The following is an 18,777-nucleotide window of genomic DNA, read 5'->3' on the forward strand; positions in this document are numbered from 1 at the left end:
TGCTTTGTCAGGGAAAGGCAGAACTATTATCATGGTCTCTGTCATGGCTACCCATACACTGAACCATAGAATTGCTTTTTAATTCACTATTGGCACATTCAGTCAAAACAATACCCCTTGTTCAGAAAATGGTATATTTACTTAGATAACATTTTGAGGCCTTTCTTTTGTCATGTTTGCTGCTTTTGATTTCTTTTCAGATTCTCTTCTGTGCTTGGAAAGAACCACCCCCATGAACCTGCCACTGATCATTCTGGGCCTAGCTGCCCTTATTGGTGAGTTTGGGGCTCTCTCTGGTTCGTCAAACTTCCTGCCACAATAACAAGAGATCTGGGGACACGTAAGACATTTTAAAATTACATGACGTCAGTCTTCTCATACCTCTCCTTTGTTTGCTCATTTGTCCATACCCTAACACATTTCATTAGTATTTCCACAAATCCTAGCTGTGTACATGGACATAGGGAATGGGTGCAACAGTTAATGGAATCAAATTCAAATATATCACATGACAGAGCTCATAGTACTTAGCAGGACACTTGCAGAATGGGGGCATAGGGTGTGTCCTGTGATGGGCACTTGGGCATAGAGCTCAGGACGTTTTTCTCCCTTGGCTCTTGGGGAATGCAGTGAAAGATCCATCTCTTTGAAAAGGACATCACCCTCAGTAGAGGCAGCCATTTCTGGCTGACAGGCTCCATAGGACCTATGAAATACAGAGTACTCCATCTTGACAAGAGTGTGGTTAATGACTCCGAATTTGCCTACCTTTACTTCTGCTCACAAAAGCTCCTTAATGTAAAAGTTCTCTATTGAACTCTTCAGACACTTCCAGTCAGTCTGGATGCTATGGTGATATAAACAGAGTTGATACCACTGGGGTATCTAGTCAAACTGCAAGACCAGAAGGTTTAAACTACATTGGTGAGTATGATTGTGTTTTCTGGCTCATTTTAGAATACAGAGTAATCACTGTAATCCACAGCTCTTGATTTCTTCCAAGCAATGAAAAAAGGGTTAACTAGGGTCACCATATGTCCCAGATTATCCAGGACAGTCTCAGCCTCCCAGCCACTGGAGAAAATTGAAGCAAAAGTCTCAGACTGGTGGTAACCTTACCACAGGTGTAGTACCAGCACACAGTTTTTTAAGTGATGCTAAATGTACAGTAGTCTAATACTACTGCAGAGTAGTGTATGAGCATGGGTTTTGCCTGGCATGCTACTGCAAAGTGTTATTAAGCTACTACACAGTTAGCATCTCATGTAACTGTGCCCCTGAATTTTAAAATTCAAAGTGACCACCCCCAATCTGTGCAGTAAATCAGCAATGGAGCTGACTGGGAGATTCCTGGTTTCCCATCTCTTACTTAGCCATTGCTAAGCACTGATGTCATTACAGGCAGTGCTAGTAAACTTGAAGGAACACCTTATTCTGATTGCTCCAAAAATAAAGTAGGATTTAAAACACAGACATGGTTTAACTAGGGGTGAAGTTACACATTACCTTTACACCATACTAAGGGCACTTAAAACACAAGTGTCTACACATTAAAGATCATTAATTTGTGCTAAGCTTCCTCCCTAGCTTGTGTTAGGGTAATTTCAGTCTGCTCCACATAGATAAAATGAGTAAGATAACAGTCCTCCAGTGTCCCATGGTGCACCACTCCCACCCCCACTTTAATCCCTTCCCACACAGGTGTCCTGTCTCCTAATCACACCCTACTTGCCAGCCCCCTACTGGCAAGTTTGAGCTGTGCAGGAAAAAAATAGTATTAACCCTTAACACACAACTGCTCACAGCACAGTCTAACTTTGACACTGCTTATCATTCCATAGATTTAGTATGGTCTAAGTGTAACATGTAACTTCACCCCTATACAGTTTTCTCTTAGCACAGCGTGGGCTGATATGGAGGCTTCAAAAGAAAAAGGAGAGAAAAATGTAAGTGTGGGGACTACTACCTCCCCTCCCTCCAATATGCCTCTTGGAGGTATACAAGTCCTCCATTTGTTTGATTAAGTGTCCCCTTTTTGACTGTAAACCTCCATAGTTCTGCCTTGTCCTTCTGTCTGCAAACAAGATACTTGTCTAGAGGGTCTCAGGTTGCTGTCTGTTCCTCTTCAAAGACAGTGCACAATTCCCCTTCACTTTCCCGGCAAATCCATACCCCTTCTTCCTTGAGTCCAGCAATACAGACAGGCACCAACTCTTTCCACATCATTTCAAGTCACATTTCTTTTTCACCTTGACACTCTATATATGATTCATAAGTTGAAATGCACAACCTATCTAACTCATACAGTGTCTACCTAGGGTGAATAACAAACGGTTCTGAAATTTTGATAAAAATTTATTAAATGAAAACTTTTACTTGTACAGGAGTCCGGGCTTCTGAAACGATTGCTGCAAAGGACCTAACCAGAATGAATACATATAAAGGCATCATTCAAAGTGCTGGCAGAAAACTGTGCGTAGATCCTGCTGTGATTGCTGGCATCATCTCTAGAGAGTCACATGCAGGAGCTGCCCTAACCCGTGATGGCTGGGGTGACAGGGGAAATGCCTTCGGTTTGATGCAAGTGAGTAATTTACAAGAATCTTAGAACAAGATAGCACGAACGGGTGTTATAGGCAAGAAGACAGCCTTATTTCTCAATAGTGCAGCTTCTGCTGATGCCCATACCATGAAAACAAACTACAGCTGGAGAAGCAGCATGTTACATGGGACACCTGAGATCCATGAGCAAGCTTCTTTAGAGTGTTGATTCCTCTTTGGACAGTGTTTTTCAGCCTAAGGTCCACAAACCCCATGGGAGTGCACAGACCATAAAAGATGACTATGATCAATCAAAAGTATGTGAATACCCACACTTACAATTCAAAGGGGTCTGCATCTCCATTCAAAACTTCCAAAGTGGTCTGCACCTCCATTCAGAACATTGTACGCTTCCACAAATGAAAAAAGGTTGAAAACCACTGTCTTAGGAAGTAAAAGAGAGTCCTTAAGAGCCTGTGCATTTTATCATGCCACCCAGACAGTCCATTTTGTGGTGGCAACATTTGTGAAGGTGAAAGCCTTACATGAAGGAACGAGGCGAGTCTGCATTCTCATCATAGTAAGTTTACATTTGATCTGTTCCATTATTCTGAGCTTCCCACTCCTCTGGTCTCCAGCTGCATGTTTAAATTTGTATGGAAATCCTTACTGAAACACCCTCTCTCACTCAGGTGTTACCTAGCTCTGGAACTCTTTAAACAAATGGGTACTTCAGCGTTTGATTTTAAAAGGTCCTGAGACATGTAATATTCAGCTTCTGTGCACACCCACAAACACTTTAGTCTTGACAGGGCTGAGTACCTCAGTGCCCATCTCATCCCCATTGTCTACTGGTAACTACTAGGTTGGATTCGATGGCCTTTCAAGGTCACTTCCAGGCCTTAATTTCTATGATTTTATGATACAACATCTAGACTTACACACAAGGGGCTCAGTCTAGGAAGGATACTCATAGCATGCTTATCTATGAGGCAGTGACAGCTGCATTTTCAATTAAAACTCAAAACAGAGGGATTGGAGAGGATGTAGCCCCCTTTACACTATAGTTTAGTAGTTAAAGCTCTCCCATGATGAAAGTTTCATTCCCACTTCTGCTGTAAGGGTTTCAAATCCTGATCACCCATTTTTCCTAATCTGCTAAGCCTCTAACCTCTTGTGTGGTGGGGTTGGATTGTATTCTCAGTTCAAGATTCACCGAGTCACAGTATGCGAGGTGCATGACTTCAGCTTAGTGTTTAGGGCCCTCACTTGGAAAAGTAAACTTCTGAGTTCTGAGCACAGCTCCTCTGCTTCTAGCACTGGCAGTATCTAAAGTGCCAGTATCAAGTCGTGAAAGCATGGAGTACAGAGAATATCATGGGGCATTCTGGCAAAAATTTGACGCAATAAAAGCAAGCTGAATGTATTGTGAGGGCAGTAAACTGCCTAAACTCATTGAGCTAAGTCTTATTTCACCTTTACATGCCAGAGTGGCATGAATATAACCACTTCGCTGCAATTCTTGGCACTTCTGCCAAATTTAGATCCTATTTCCACCTGTGGTGGAACAGGATCACCCTATACACATGCTAGCCAGAACTCATGCAGAGGAGCAAGCCCTTCCCACCATTTAGCCCAATGGCCTCATGGTTCGAACACTTGCCTAGGGAGGCATTCTAGATTCTAGGTTTTGATCACCCAGAGGGTTTGAGCCTCTATCTCCTGCTTCTCAGAAAAAGTGCCTTAACCATGGCACGGGGAGACCTGAGTTCTGGCCCTGATCACTCTCCTAGTGGGACAGAAACAACTCCACTCCTGTTGATCCATGTTACCCAATGAATATTAAATGCATGGTTTAGTGGGATAAGTTCAGAACGGGGGCTGTGTGCAATGCCTGGCCCATGGCCTGGTGATTAAAGCACATTACTAAGAAAGAGAAAAATGTAGCTTCAGCTTTCTTCTAGGTGATCAGCAGCCTAGAACCTAGCAGGCTCTTGGGCTAAAAAGTAGCAGGACCTTCCTCCAGCATCAAACAGCCTCTAGTCATAGTGTTTCTCTGATGAAAGCTTTGAACTTAATAGCCATTATATGGGTGGCAGGAGTTTCTATTTTCTACAGACAAATATGAAGCCTAGTGAGCCAATTCAGAAGGAAAACAGAGGGGTGGGCAGAGGGTACATAACTACAAAGAATGCAAACTGCATGTAAAGGCTGAAATTGCAGTAACAAGGTTACATAGGTACTTGGCTGCATACAAGATTTAGCCCATCATCTTTTGCCTTAGAGGAGTAATGTTCCCTTGGTTTCTTCTAGGTTGATAAGAGGTATCATAAAATCATTGGGGCATGGAACTCTGAGACTCATCTCATCCAGGGCACACAAATCCTTGTGGGTATGATTAAGGCAATCCAGAGAAAGTTCCCAACGTGGACTAAAGAACAACAGCTGAAAGGTAAAGTATGGAATATATTCAGGCTATGAGACAAGGGAAATCCTAAGACACAAATCCCATTTAAGTTTCTTGTATTACTGAACTTCTCTTCAAGAAGCTCTCATAATTTCACCATTGATTCAATTTTTCTGCTTCCTGATTTCCAAGGTCTCATACAGTGAAACTAAATAAATATGTTTCACATTGGTTCTCCCTTTCTTTAGCACAGTATTGGGTTTGAGTTTTCAACACCACTGGGGGAATCGTTAAATCCAAAAAGAAATCCTGTATACACCTGCTTTAATGTGCATTAGCCTATTTTAATATGCATTAAAAGGTCACAAAAAACATGTTCGTTAGCTAATGTGCATTAAACTAAGCTAATGCACCTTTTTCTAGTACCTCACAATGGCGGTACTAATTTAATGCACATTACCTAAAGCGCATTAATGAATGTGTGTGACACGCCCTTTATGTTGTTATTTGGGCCTCAACTGTTTGACCCTACACAAGATGCTGACTGTGCTGTAGCCTGTGACAACTGCACAGTAGTGTCACGTGGCAGGAAGCATGACACAATGCTACTAAGCAGTAGTAATGAGCTACTGTGCAGTCAGAATTACAAAAAAGCCATTTGGCAACACTGCTGCTCAGTAGCTCCATTTACTGCGCAATCAGAATCTCGTGTAGACATGGCCCATTAGTACTATCCTGAAGCCACTGAAGGTAAAGGGAGGTTTGGAATTTATTTAAACATTGCCAGTATCTCACTCTGAATCTCTGTAGACATGCAGTCTTTTTGAGAACTATAGATAGATCTTGAGAGAATTATAAAATTGTGCAGGTTAATGTGAAAGATGGAATAAGATAAATTAACCTCTAGTGAGCTCTGTGCTGCTAGATCTAGACTGATTCTGGTATCCAGCTTAGCTCATTTACAGCTAGCTCAGGTATCTATGCTATACTGCAACATGCAGTGCCAACACAGAGATTGAGAGAAAAGAGGAGAATGAAGTTCATGTTCATGTTTTAACATTCAACCACCATACTTTTCATTCAGCCCTGAAAATGACTGTGACATGGTTACTGGGTCTTCATTCATTAAGTGTGGGTGTGAGCTCAAAAATGAGGGCTCCTGTTTGAATGTGGTTAGACAATTGCATGTTATATTTCCACACAGCTAGTGGTATCTGTGAATGTAAAACCTCAAATCCTGATTTTTCAGTGGAATTAGGATTTTATGCAATCTGCTCTCAGAACCTGAGTCAGATACACAGTACACAGTGAGGGCGCGTCCAGACGAGCACAGAGATGTGGTGCACCACACACTACACATGCAGGCGTTCCCTGTGCTGCCAGTTTGCAGGGCAGAGGGCCATGGAGTTTGACCGTGGGAGATCCTGGGGTTAAAAAGTCCATGCCCAAAAAAAGCAGAGTGGTGCATGTGGCAGCAGCATGCACCACACAAAACTGGAGCCTGGCTGGCCAGAGTCATGCTCTGGCTGCTGGCCAGGCTCTCTGCTGCAGAATCACCATGGCTGCAGCTCCTGGAGGCACCCAGGACTCCAGGTAAGGCTGCTGGGGCCAGCACGCTTGCTGGCCTCAGCCTCCCCTACCCCACCTGGGGTAACATGCCACATGCCAGAGCTCACATGGCGTGAGTGTTCCCCAAGGACAAGTAGCAATGGCACAAGGTGCGCTGCTGCTCTTTGTCCCTACGGAAACACACATTGCCACTTGTTGGAATGTGCCCTAAGAAAGCAATTCAGACATTTCCAAAAGGTCTTATAAATTAGGAGAGAATGTTTAGTTTTCTGTCTGTGTTAACATTTCTGATCCTTTGTTTCAGGTGGGATTTCTGCCTACAATGCAGGACCTGGAAATGTCCAGACCTATGCAGGAATGGATATTGGCACAACCCACAACGATTATGCCAATGATGCAGTTGCACGAGCCAAGTATTACAAGAAACATGGTTACTAAATGTGGGAATGCCCTTCTACTCAGATATATTACAGTCCTTAAGGTGATCAGTCCAACTTTCATAAGAGACCTAGAGCATTGCTCAATCTTACTGATTGTTCCTCTGTGCTATGTGGTTTCCTTATCTTCTTATTGTTAGTTAATTGCCTTCCCAATTTGAAAAGATGCTTGTTTCACTATCTGTCATTCTGCTAAGAAATCAAAAGGGAAAATTAGCTCTTTGGAAAATTTGGGGGTGGGGAATTAAGCTTTCATTTTCAATTGTTTTGTAAATTACTTTGAAAATGCATTCTTACAGCAGCTGGCTTTTGGTTGGAAATCCTCAGGTCTAAGCAAATCATCTGTTTGTATTCTAATTTTTCAGAAAATGCATAGAGCCTGGAGTAAGTGCTTTCAATTGAAGAAAAATAATCAAATGGAATCTTAATAAAAATATTAGTGGGTGAAGAGTAACCACAAAAGTGCTCATATTTTCACTTTATCAGCAAAATTTGGATGAGGACAACTTTTAATCAAAGTGTGTAAATTCCAAAAAGGAATGAAATGAAAGACAGTTGTGCTACACACATTTAGGGGTTTTCTCTGCCATCAAGGGCCTTAACGTTGATTACTTGCAAAGGAGGGATAATATTAGGCTTATTCAGTTCACCAAATTCTATGCCCCTGTGACTCTAAGATTGGAAATTGACTTATTTTTTGGAATGCCATCAACAGCCTGTGGTAAGAAAAGGAGCTCCTAAAACTACTTGATAATGAGCCGTCTGGCCTTGAACCAATACATTAGTGGAATTGCTGCCTTTGACTTAAATTAACATTGATTCAGCCTTTAAAGGCAAGTTGAATTCTGTTCATAGACCTCAGCACCCAGTAACTCCTATAAGAAACAGGACCTGTGGGTTCTGAGCAATTTGGTATATCTGGTTTATTAAGCATCTCAGCTAGAGCTGATATTTTTACAAACCATGGCTAGAAATGGCTTTATAAAATGTCTTCCTTGACCTTCTTTTACTATGGGTGTGTGGCAGGGCGCAACCTAGGGGTGCCGTGAACTCCCCTAGCGACCCCCCTACTGTGCCAAATTGGTTCCAAATGCAGGGCGGAGGGCCATGGGACCCAGCCCCTCTTGATCTCACCCACCATGTCTTTGATGGTAAATATTGTTAAAGGGAGGCTGCCTTTTCACCCTCTTTGGCACGGTGCTCTACGACATCTCAGTCTGTACCCTGCCTTCAATGGCACGGTGCACTCTAACCTCTGGGGCTATGCATGGGCCCTACAGCCACCCGTGCCCTCATGGGTCACCAGGCTCGTCTCTGTTGCCCGCCTGCGCCCTCACAAATGCTCTCCGGCTTGTCTCCCTATCTGCCTGCGCCCTCTCGGGCACCCCCTAGCTTCCCTTGCGGCTCACGCCCGCACTGGGGCCTGTCTCCTGTGCTCACGCCCGCACTGGGGCCTTGCCTCGCGATCCCCGCAATCGAGGCTCATGTGGCTGTAGCCGTGCCTGGCCCCCAGACCCCCTTCCTGGGTCTTGTGCCCCACTGGGGCTTCTCGCTTGCGCCCTCACTGGGCTTTACCCTCCCGATACTGCCCACTCTGGGGCCGGGGTCGATACACCCCAAAAAGTGGCGCCCTCTCTGGCACCAGGAACCCCCCCACACTACTGGGGAGCTCCTATGAGGCCTCCTCCAACCCTTACAGCCTCACCCGGTCCTCCAGTCTTATACAACAACAGGCAACTAAACATAATAACCCAAGCCAATCGGCTGTAACTCAAACATAAGCCTCCTGGCTAGAACCTAACTCTAAACAAACGTTCCCTAACCCACACCATATTCCACCCATAACTAATGACTTATACCTCCAGGCCTTTTCTCCTTTCTTTCCTTTCAGGGTCAAGCTCTTTTCCTCAGCCTAACAGTGCCCCTTCAACCCAGCCGCCAGTCAAGAGAGGGAGGGAGAGACAAAGAGGAGCCACAGTCTCCTGTCTCTGTTTTATGGCGGTCAGCCCTGCCCCTTCCGGTCAGCTGACCCACCAGGTGCCAGCCCTTAGCGCCTCCTGGTTGCCCCTAGCAACCAGCAGCTGAGCCCATACTACTGTTCTTCAGTAGCAGGCACCTTAGTGCCCTGCTGCAGGGTGTAAACATGATTATGCCATAGTCTGCCATAGCACCCTACTGTTTAAGCCATTCGGCCATTCACTTTGCTGTAGCAGGGATTATATTTTTCTTTAAAAAGTATAAATGCTATACTGCAGCCTTGGGACCCTCCTGTCATTCTATAATGTTCCTTTTCTGAATAGTTAGTATTTAAGCAGACCACACAGTGCATACAATTATTGAAGCCAGGGGGGGTCAGGAGGATGGTCAGTAAGTAGTGTAAGTCCCAAAATGTTATCAGGCAACATGAGCTCCATCTAGGGCAGTGGTAGGCAAAATATGGCCCCCAGACCAGATCCAGCCTGCCAACTGATTGGATTTGGTCCGTGCATGGGAGCTTGCCAATTGATTGTTATCTGGCCTGCAGCCACCCCTACAGCGTTCAGCATGGATCCACTCCACTGCCTGCAGGTGGCTGCTCATTGTGCTGGTCAGGTAGAGTGAGTGGAAGGTAGCTGGGAACAGGAGCTGGAGCCCCACATGCTGGGGCAGGAGCTGCCTGGCTGTAGCTTCCCCTACTGCCTGGCTGGGGGTGTGGTGCCCAGAACATGTCCCTACAGCCACTGCCATTTCTGTGCACTACCTGCTGCCTGAAGCGGCACAGCAAGGCCAGGACGTGGTGGAGAAGCTGCTGGAGGCAAGGCGAGTCGAGCAGCACCGAGGCGGCTGTAGCAGCAGCCTCACCAGAAAACTGTTCACACTGGCCAGGGCTGAGGCTGCGCTGTCTGGCAGAAATGGGGCAGAAGCAAAGTGCGGGCTGCCCCAGGAGGGAGCAGGCAGGCTCAGCTCCATGCAGAGCACTGCAGGGGCAGCTATGGGCTGGATGCGGGGACAAACCACACTGCACTGTATTGCCTGGATGAGTTCTGCTATATGCAGCCCATGTCCCCACCCCCTGCTCACTCCACCCCTGGCTGGGTCCCAGGAACTAATGCATGAGCAGCCTCCAACACATGCATATACCCACCTCCCACACATGCCCACCCCAACACACATAATCCACACCCTCCCCACACACAATATACAAGAATTAAGACTGTATTTTGAGCTATTATGCAATTGCCTCTATAGACACTACTCAAAAAAACATAAAATCAGGACAAAAATATTTTTGAAATAAAATTAAAATATGGTAGATGTTTGGTTTTTAGCATACAATTTGTTTTTCATCTATAATTTGTTACAAATGATATCTTCTGACAAATATTATGTGTGCAGCCCTCGACAGCTTGCCCATCTTGTTAAGTTGCCGTTCATACAAAATAATTGCCCACCCCTGACCTAGACCAGGGTGCTCAACTCCTAGCCTGTGGGCCAGATCCAGCCCACAAGGCCAGGTCACTCAGCCCACAGGGCTCGCCATAGGTCTGGAATTTGGGTGGCCACCATTTCCCCACCCCCAAATTTCCAAGCCCCTTCCTATGTATGGCCATATTGGGCCCCAGCTGGGCCACTGCTACACGAAAGGGAATGAGTCGTTGCTGCCCTGGCCCCACATTGCTGGACTGAATCCCAGTTACATCCACACCACAGTGGATGTAATCATCAAGGCAGCACAGGCAGCCACCTAGAGTGGCAAACTGAAGGGGAACAGCAAAAGCCGGTGTGCCCACACCTCACATGTTTAATTGGCAGCCACCCTAGGACTCAGATCATGTGCAGAAGCAAGCAGGACAGGTGCAGCCGCAGCACTGCCACTCTGGGATTCTGTCTGGTGCCCTCCCTCACCAGGTCCCAAGTATATTACAAGGGAGGATGGCAACATTTCATTTGCCTAGGTAGTAATAATCCTTGTGCTATTCCTACACCCCACACATCTGGGTCAGGCCACTACTAGGCCAGTTCTGCGTGGCTGGCCTCCCCACCCACCCATCCATCCCACTCCCAGATGTCACTCCCCACCCACCTGCGGCCCCATCCGATCCACCCGGCTGAGTGCACCCTGCCCATGAGGGTCCTGTGCTGGTCTTCATGGAGACTGCACCTATCTGCTCTGTCCAGCACCCTGAGAGGGCCACTTAGGGAGTTTTAGTGAGCTGTTGAGGGCCAGGAGGTTTGCTGAGCCAACATGGTGGTGGGGAGGGGTGCTGACCCAGCCTTGTAACAGCTCATCAAAACTCCCTTAGTGGCCTTCCACCTCAAATAATTGCCCACCCCTGCTATAAACCATCAAAGGAATTAATTTTTATTACATGTATGCATATAATTGTTATTTATGTATTACTTTTATATGTGTACATATAATTTGTGTTGTTCCTCAAATTATAATTCACATCTGAACCTACATCTTCCCTTAATCACCTCAGTGTGTTTTGAGTCACTCTGTTAATTGTCAGATTTTACCTACAAGACACTAGACTTGTAGCACATTACCTCTTTGAATGATCTTTCACATAATAATAGAACATTCATAAGGGAATTTCCTTTCCTTTCCATGCTGCTACCTTGACCCCTTTTATTTGATTACAAATATAGCCTTAACTACTCAAAAACAGTTAAACAAAAATGGCATACAACTGCTTGATTTTAATTAATATTTCCCTTATTAATCAGATAAATATGTTTTTCAGGAAAAGGGTATACCAAGTGAGCTGTTTGGTCCACCCCTGGCTTCTAGTTCAGATCAGGAAACATGAGCTGCAACTACTAGAGTGACACCCTCAGGAAGGAAGGGATTAGCCAGAACACTTCTGAGAGTAAAATGCAGGTAGGAAAGAGGCTGTTGCAAACCTGTCTGCTGCTGAGATTCAGCTACCAAAGCAACATTTGCCTGACAATTATTTACAAATATTTGCCTCAGGAGAACAGACCTCTGCTCTTCTAAATCTGTTCAGAGAACTATTCTGCATATTTAAGAATATGTCTATGGTAGCATAGAGAGGTAGTTAGCTGTACTAGTCTAAAGTCAGTCAGAAGGCAGGTAGCTCTGTGGCCTTATAGACTAATTAAACAGCAGCATAAACATACTAGCTAGCCTGAGCACCTGTAGCAGATTTGTTCGCAGCACTGACCAGCAGATAGTGCTTAGGGATCATTAAAGCACAATTAACCCTTAAATGGAACGTGAAATATGAACACAGACAACTCAAGTGTCCTAAAATCAAAGTCTAACATTACTAGTACAACAAGTATTATCTTAGCAGTTTCTATATTCAGAGAGAGAAAAACACTTAGTACAATGATCTCACCCAATCCCAGATGCTACTTTGCTTCACAGAGAAGACAGCCACTCAGTTCCTGAAACAAAGGTTGCGTCATTGGCTGGGATGATCCAGACAGGTGTTGAAAGCTGGATTCATGATGTAAATGATGATGACAACACACTTACCTTTCTTGCTCCTCCCTTTCATGCTTTTTTTTAATTTGATTCCTTTGGTGACTCCTTGCTTTTGGATTGGTCTCTCTGCAGTCAGCATATTGTCTATAGTTTATCCTGTCAGCATATTCCTTTGTTCAACAGTCCCATTACGAACACACCTCTTAATTTGGCCATTTTCCAGTGTCTTACTTAAAGCATTGTCCATTGGTCTCCTTTATCACCTTTCATTAACATAGCCAATCATTTCATCCCTCTGATTCAGCTGGTTAGTGTCAAGTTCAGTTAATCTGAGCTAGTAACAAAACTATTACTAGATTGTGTTAGAAAAACTTCTCACAGTGATAGAAAAAGGAAAGAAAGATCATGCAGCAAACTCAAGGGAAGAAACAAGGCTGGCTGATATTGCCAACACCAGCAAAATGAGAAGTTCAGATAATGATGCTATACAGAACTTTAGGCTGTATATAACATAAAACATTAAACAACGCTATAATTCACAGGTGCAACTTTAAAGCATAAAATATGACAAGCTACCCTAACAGACTGGTCATAGCAGCCCCATGTTCACTGCCTTCTGAAAAATTAACCACATTCTTTGGTGGTTCATCTGCACTGATTTCCCATCTGACATAACTTCACTGCTACTGGCTCACTAGCTAACAAGTTTATAACAAGCTCAGGTATCTCTATCTCATATTGCAATGGGCACATCTGCACATGCACTTTAATGCGTAGTAGCCTATTGTATTGTGCATTAAAGCAGTGCATAAAAAATCATGCTAGTACACTAATGTGCAGCAGAATAGGCTAAAAAATGTGCACTTGCACTACTGCGCATTAGTGCAGCCTAATGTGCATTTATTTAGTACCTCATACAGGAGGTACTACATTTAAAGTGCATTAAGAACAGTGCATTAATGCACACGTAGATATGACCAGTCACACCAATATAGATATGCCCTTTCAGTCTGTAATACAGGAATATTCACCAGTCTGCCAAGAGTGGAGTGCAGTACAATGTGAACTGAATAAAGCATCTAAACAAGTTTCATTAAAATACCCATAAAAGGAATACCCTACTTACGCCTTCTAATGTAATGTGTTATGTTGTTGTTGCCTTTTTGTTTAAAATATAGATGCCATGGTGCTGATTGATTTCTTGAACTGCTGCTTCCACAGGTTACATACAAGATGATATATGTCCCTTTTCTTGATCATATAACTTAAACTGTGCATTATAAGTTAAAGAACCTCTGGATAGCAATAAACTGCAATAGTGCTCTCCACTAATCAGGTGCAGTATACTGCTAGACATCTGTGTTGTGTTCACTGTGAATGGCACTGAAGCCACATGAATCATGAGGAGCACCTCCAGAAATGCAGAAAGCATTTTGGAACGGGGCCTCTATGTTGGGAGCTGTTCCAATCTAGCTCCTCTTGATACAGTATGTCAGTGATGTGCTAGGTAGCCCCACAGAAGCTTAACCAGGATTTTGGATCTTTGGACAGGAGAGGGTAGGGGGTGAGTGGCAGAGAGTTGGGGAGAGGAGAGAAGGGTCTTCTTTCCCAGCTAGTCTCACCTCCCGACACATAGGTGGCTACCACTCTTGCTACTGGAGCCACTGGTGCTGCTGACTTGGTGTGGCCTCCAGCATATAGGCCTTCACAAATAAAGTCAGGTACCGGATGATAAAAACAGTTGACAGCAAAGAAGACAAACAACCTAGAGTAATAGAAGAAGGTTAAGGTTTAATCAGAGAAATGAAATCAGTGGGTTTCAACTTTTTTTAGACCTGAGGCACATCTCATTAGACTTGAGGCACCTTTTGAAAAATGCTAATTCTTCATTTTCACTCATTTTTTGCTAGAAGGGTTTCTCTTACAAAGAATGCAGAAAGACCACAACAGCTCAGAATGCTTGTGACACTATGGATTCTTCGTTGAAATCTCTGGGCACATCCAGATAAGCGTGTGTGTGCATTTCCCAGGGGACAAATAGCAGCTGCACATAGTTGTGCCCCTGCTATTTGTCCATGGGGAATGCCCCTGTATGCACACTCTGGTGAGCAGCAAATTGCCCAGGATGGGTAAGGAAGGCTGGGAGCAGCACCTGGGATGGCCCCAGCAGCTTTACCTGAGGTCCTGGGAGTTTCCCAGGGCTGCAGTGCGGCAATCCCGAGCATGTGGAGCCTGGCTGGCCAGACTCTGGTTTCAGGCAATGCGTGCGGCAGCCACGTGCACCACCCCAGTTCTGTTTTTTGGACTGTTTTTTTTTTTTGTTTAGACACCGGGATTTCCCAGTATCTAATTTTGGCTCTGCACTGCAAATATGCAGCATGGAGAACATTTCCATGTGTGCTGCATGTGTTTTGCAGCACCTCAGAAGCCTTTGAGGTGCTGCAAAGCACACGTGCACTCTCGTCTGGACCCACCCTCTGGGTTTATCCTGTCAGTCATGTTTGCACTGACATACCAGGCTGTAGCATCGTAGTTGAAAATAACTGAGCTAGATGCTATCAAGTCAGCACAGCTGGATAGAATACACACTGAGGTACTGAAGGAATTGGCTGTGGTAATGGATGGTTACAGCCTATGGTTGTAACATAACTTCACCTGTCTTTTCAGATATTCCTGAGTCAGTCTGGATACTCTGGGATATGGAAACACAGTTGACAGCACTGAGGCTTCCTATGCAATGGCAGGACAAGGAGGGTTAAGTTGCTGTGATGACCACTATTCTATTCTTCAGATCTGCCATTCAACAGGTGGTAATTATCACAATACATAGCACAATACATCCAGTCTAGGAGGAACCCTGTGATCTAGATATGGCTTGGGGCCCAGGGTGAGTTTGACACCCCTGTGTTACATCCATCCAGTTTGACATGTCCCCTTAAAACTCCTTAGTTTCAAGGAAGGAGTTTTGGGGTGATCATATCCCTGGGGGAAGTCATAGGTACATTTTGAATTGGCCAGTTTGAGAAGGTACATGTGGACAGCTTGGACCAGCCCCAAGGTGCATTCCACCTCAGTTTCTATAGCAAGCATATTGTGTTTTTTTAAGTCTATAAGTGGCTTGTGTTACTTATAATGTAAGTTTTGTACAAAATGACTAAGCATCTCTCTCTATAGGAAAGTTGTGAAATCACAGTTGAAACTCATAAAGAAATAATAGTAATAGTGTGTGTATTTGTGTGCGTGCATTAATCGTTCCTGCTAATACTAGAGAGCATTTCCACCACTCAGGGAAATTCTGTGGCATGGAAAAATAATAATAAAATAGGAGCACCTTTTCCTCTGAGTGCACAATGCATATTCAAAGTTGTATGTGAGTTAATGTACAAATACAGGCTGCTTACAGGCATGAAAATAAAAACAGCACTTTCGTTTAATCTTGGCTCGCCCCCACATCAAGCACAGTGAATCCCAGAAGTGGCATCACATTAGCTGGACCTCTCAGAACTGACACACATACAAATTATATAGGATTATTACTGTTTACTATTTAAATTCATATAACCAAATTGCATACCTGTTTTTATTTTGAATAAACATTTGCCAACTTGAAAATAATGAGACACACAAAACTAAAGTTTAGCTTCTGGAAAGACCCCTCGTCTTGATTTAAAGACCTGAACAGTGGATCCACCATGGCTCATGTGCTGTGAGGTCTAGAGACGCAGAGAAGAATGTTAAATAGGACAGAAATTCTCTTCTGACCCTGTTGTTGACTCACTGAAATATCCATGCAAGTCAGTTGTTTTGCATCAGCTTATTTAAATGTAAATGTGCTACAAGAAAATGAAGTTTGTGCAGATGCCTAGATGAAAGGCATTGTATGAGTTTAAAGTATGACTAGTATTAAACTTTATGCTGCAAATCATTAATCTGGGTGGAGATCAACATTCCTAAAAGCAAATGACAGGTGTCCCTTAGGATATATAAAGCTCTTGAATCAATGCATCTGATAAACACATGCAGATTGAAGACAGGTGAGTTTGAATTCATTCATAGCATGCTCAGTTGAGGAAGGAAAAATACTTGTTTTTGTTTAATAGTAAACATCCTATTTGTAGTAACGTGACAGTCATGAATTCTACTTGTGACTAGTGATATGTTTACTGAATATTTTTTTATTATTTACAGAAAAGAAATATCTCTGAGCAAAAAAAAAGAGAAAAGCTAGGATCTGATCATACAGCAGTTTCCTGCAGGTGGAAATGGCAATAAAAATGAGTAAAACTCTCCTCCATGGGGCTAATCTATGTGTGTTTATGATTAGTTTAATGACAACAAGGTCAGGCTATGATAGTCCAGTTCTTCAAATTTTCTTTACCAATATATGGCTTATATATGGCTTATAGGACAGCTAGCTCCATCCTAAATAGTAAATGTTTTCTGGGTGGACAATAAGGTCCGTCTCCAAAAAATGGGTCTTTCAACTGATTTCAGTGGGCCCTAAGGTTCTGTATGTATGGAGGTAGGTGGAAATGAATAGTGGATTGAAAAGGGGAACACATTAGTAAAATTAATAAAAAATCCTTTTTCTGTGTATAAAAAACAATTAATGATTGCTGTTTGTGATCTTAATGAAGTAACTTCTAGTTGAAACCCTACTGGGGAAGCCATTTTTAAGCAATAGAAACCAGGACAGATCTTTTTAGGAAGGATTTTTCTTTCTCCAGTATTTGCATCAGCAGCGAAAGACAATGAGCATTTTAGAGTGAATGCTTACTCCCCATTAACATTTGGATATATTATGAATAAATGCAAACAATTTATTATTATATTAATTCCCAGTATGATACACAAGTGTAATGACATAAGCAAATACTATACCATCCACAAGAGTGTAGATCCCTTTTTTGTGTGTTACTAATGATGAACTAAAAGACTATTGTTTGATTCTTGAAAGGCTACTTTACCAGAAAAAAGCATAAATGTTTGGCTGCATGGGTGGGTCTAGAATTCTGAAAAGGGAAGCCTTACTATAATAGACTAGGGGCCTAGGGCTATATTATTTAGTGTAAGATTGAAGCAAAAACTAATATAACTTCACTGGAATAAGTTAAAAACAATCTGCAGGGCTGTGATATAGGAGCTTCATTACCAAAAGCAGCTAACAGACAGCTGAATTGCAGAACAAAGGAAAGGATTCACGGAACATCAAGACCATTAAAACGAAAAGAGGGTCATTAACACCCATGGAATGAAACATTTAGAAGGGAGCAGGTAGATGATAATGAGCTGCAAAGTCAAATGCCACCCTCAGCCCTGCCTGCCTAGAAACACTGCTGCCACTGCCAGATGGTTGGTTTTAAATTTTGGGTGGACCAAGAATCAAAAAGGGGTGCAAGTGCGCCAGTGTCCCCCCTCCTGATTGGTACCTGTATGACTATATAGCTTTTGAAATATTTTATATAGTTTTTCAAATTGTTAACTCAAGGTCCAGCACCATATATAGCACACTAGAATTTAACATTTATATACTTAAAAGTGTGTGCAGGAGAGCTGTACTGATTGGGCATGTCTACACATGCAATTAATGCAAAGCAAAAAACTCTGGTGCATATTGCACTGTGTTTACATGTGAGTCAGGACTGCAGCATATTGAGTTGGGTCAGAGCAGCCCCAGCTAGCAGAGGGCCTGGGGGGTCAGCCTGTCAGCCCAGGGCTGCTCCAACCCAGCTTAACGTGCTGCAGTGGGGCTGGCTGGGGTAGGAGGATGCTCCAGTGAGAGGCTAGATGACAGGCAGCCCTCACACTGAAGCACCCTCGTGCCCTAGCCAGGCCTGTCAGCATCTATATGTGCGTTGCTGTGCACTAAATAATGCCACTGCAGGATAGTACATGTATTTAAAGAGTTAATTAGTTTAGTGTGGAGTTAATTAGCTTATTGCACCCTAATAGGGCCACATGTGCAGATGCAGAGACTTTACTGTGGAGCTAATTAGGCAGCACCACAGTAAATGTCTCATGTAGATGTACCCACTATTACCAATATAAAAACAAATCTGATTGTTTTCTGACAAGGCTACTTGGTCAAGACAAAGGGAACTATGTGAGGAGACAAGAGGTCCAAAGCAGAGAATCCCTCAGCCAGTGCTGTAGTGAGGAAGGGACTGGGGGTGTGGGGGGGAAGGTGAGCAGGGTGCCCATCCCAAAGCAAAGGGGCACCAAACAGGTGCTGCCCAGCTGGGGTGGGGCGCGGGACAGAGCCATGAGCGGCTCATTTTGGGCGGCATGGGGATGGGGGAAGGGCAGCTTCTGCTGCTGTGTGCACTCCCTGGCAAGCATGGGGGGGCATGTGCCCCCTGGATCTGTGCATGGGGCTAGGGTGAGCTGCC

At 43.9% G+C, this 18,777-nt stretch overlaps 1 protein-coding gene across 1 annotated transcript; it reads left to right on the plus strand.

Annotated features, from left to right (window-relative positions):
* Positions 1-200: 200 nt before the first annotated feature.
* On the plus strand, positions 201-7,270 carry LOC109303408 (lysozyme g-like). The gene is made up of 5 exons (XM_019525618.1): positions 201-275; positions 826-924; positions 2,385-2,584; positions 4,855-4,993; positions 6,822-7,270. Exons 1-5 carry the CDS (start codon positions 233-235, stop codon positions 6,953-6,955), a joined length of 615 nt encoding a protein of 204 aa, XP_019381163.1. The 5' UTR covers positions 201-232; the 3' UTR covers positions 6,956-7,270.
* Positions 7,271-18,777: the final 11,507 nt, after the last annotated feature.

The sequence above is a fragment of the Gavialis gangeticus genome, unplaced genomic scaffold (assembly GCF_001723915.1).
Source record: "Gavialis gangeticus isolate Ggan-Ray unplaced genomic scaffold, GavGan_comp1, whole genome shotgun sequence".
Classification (NCBI taxonomy): domain Eukaryota; kingdom Metazoa; phylum Chordata; order Crocodylia; family Gavialidae; genus Gavialis; species Gavialis gangeticus.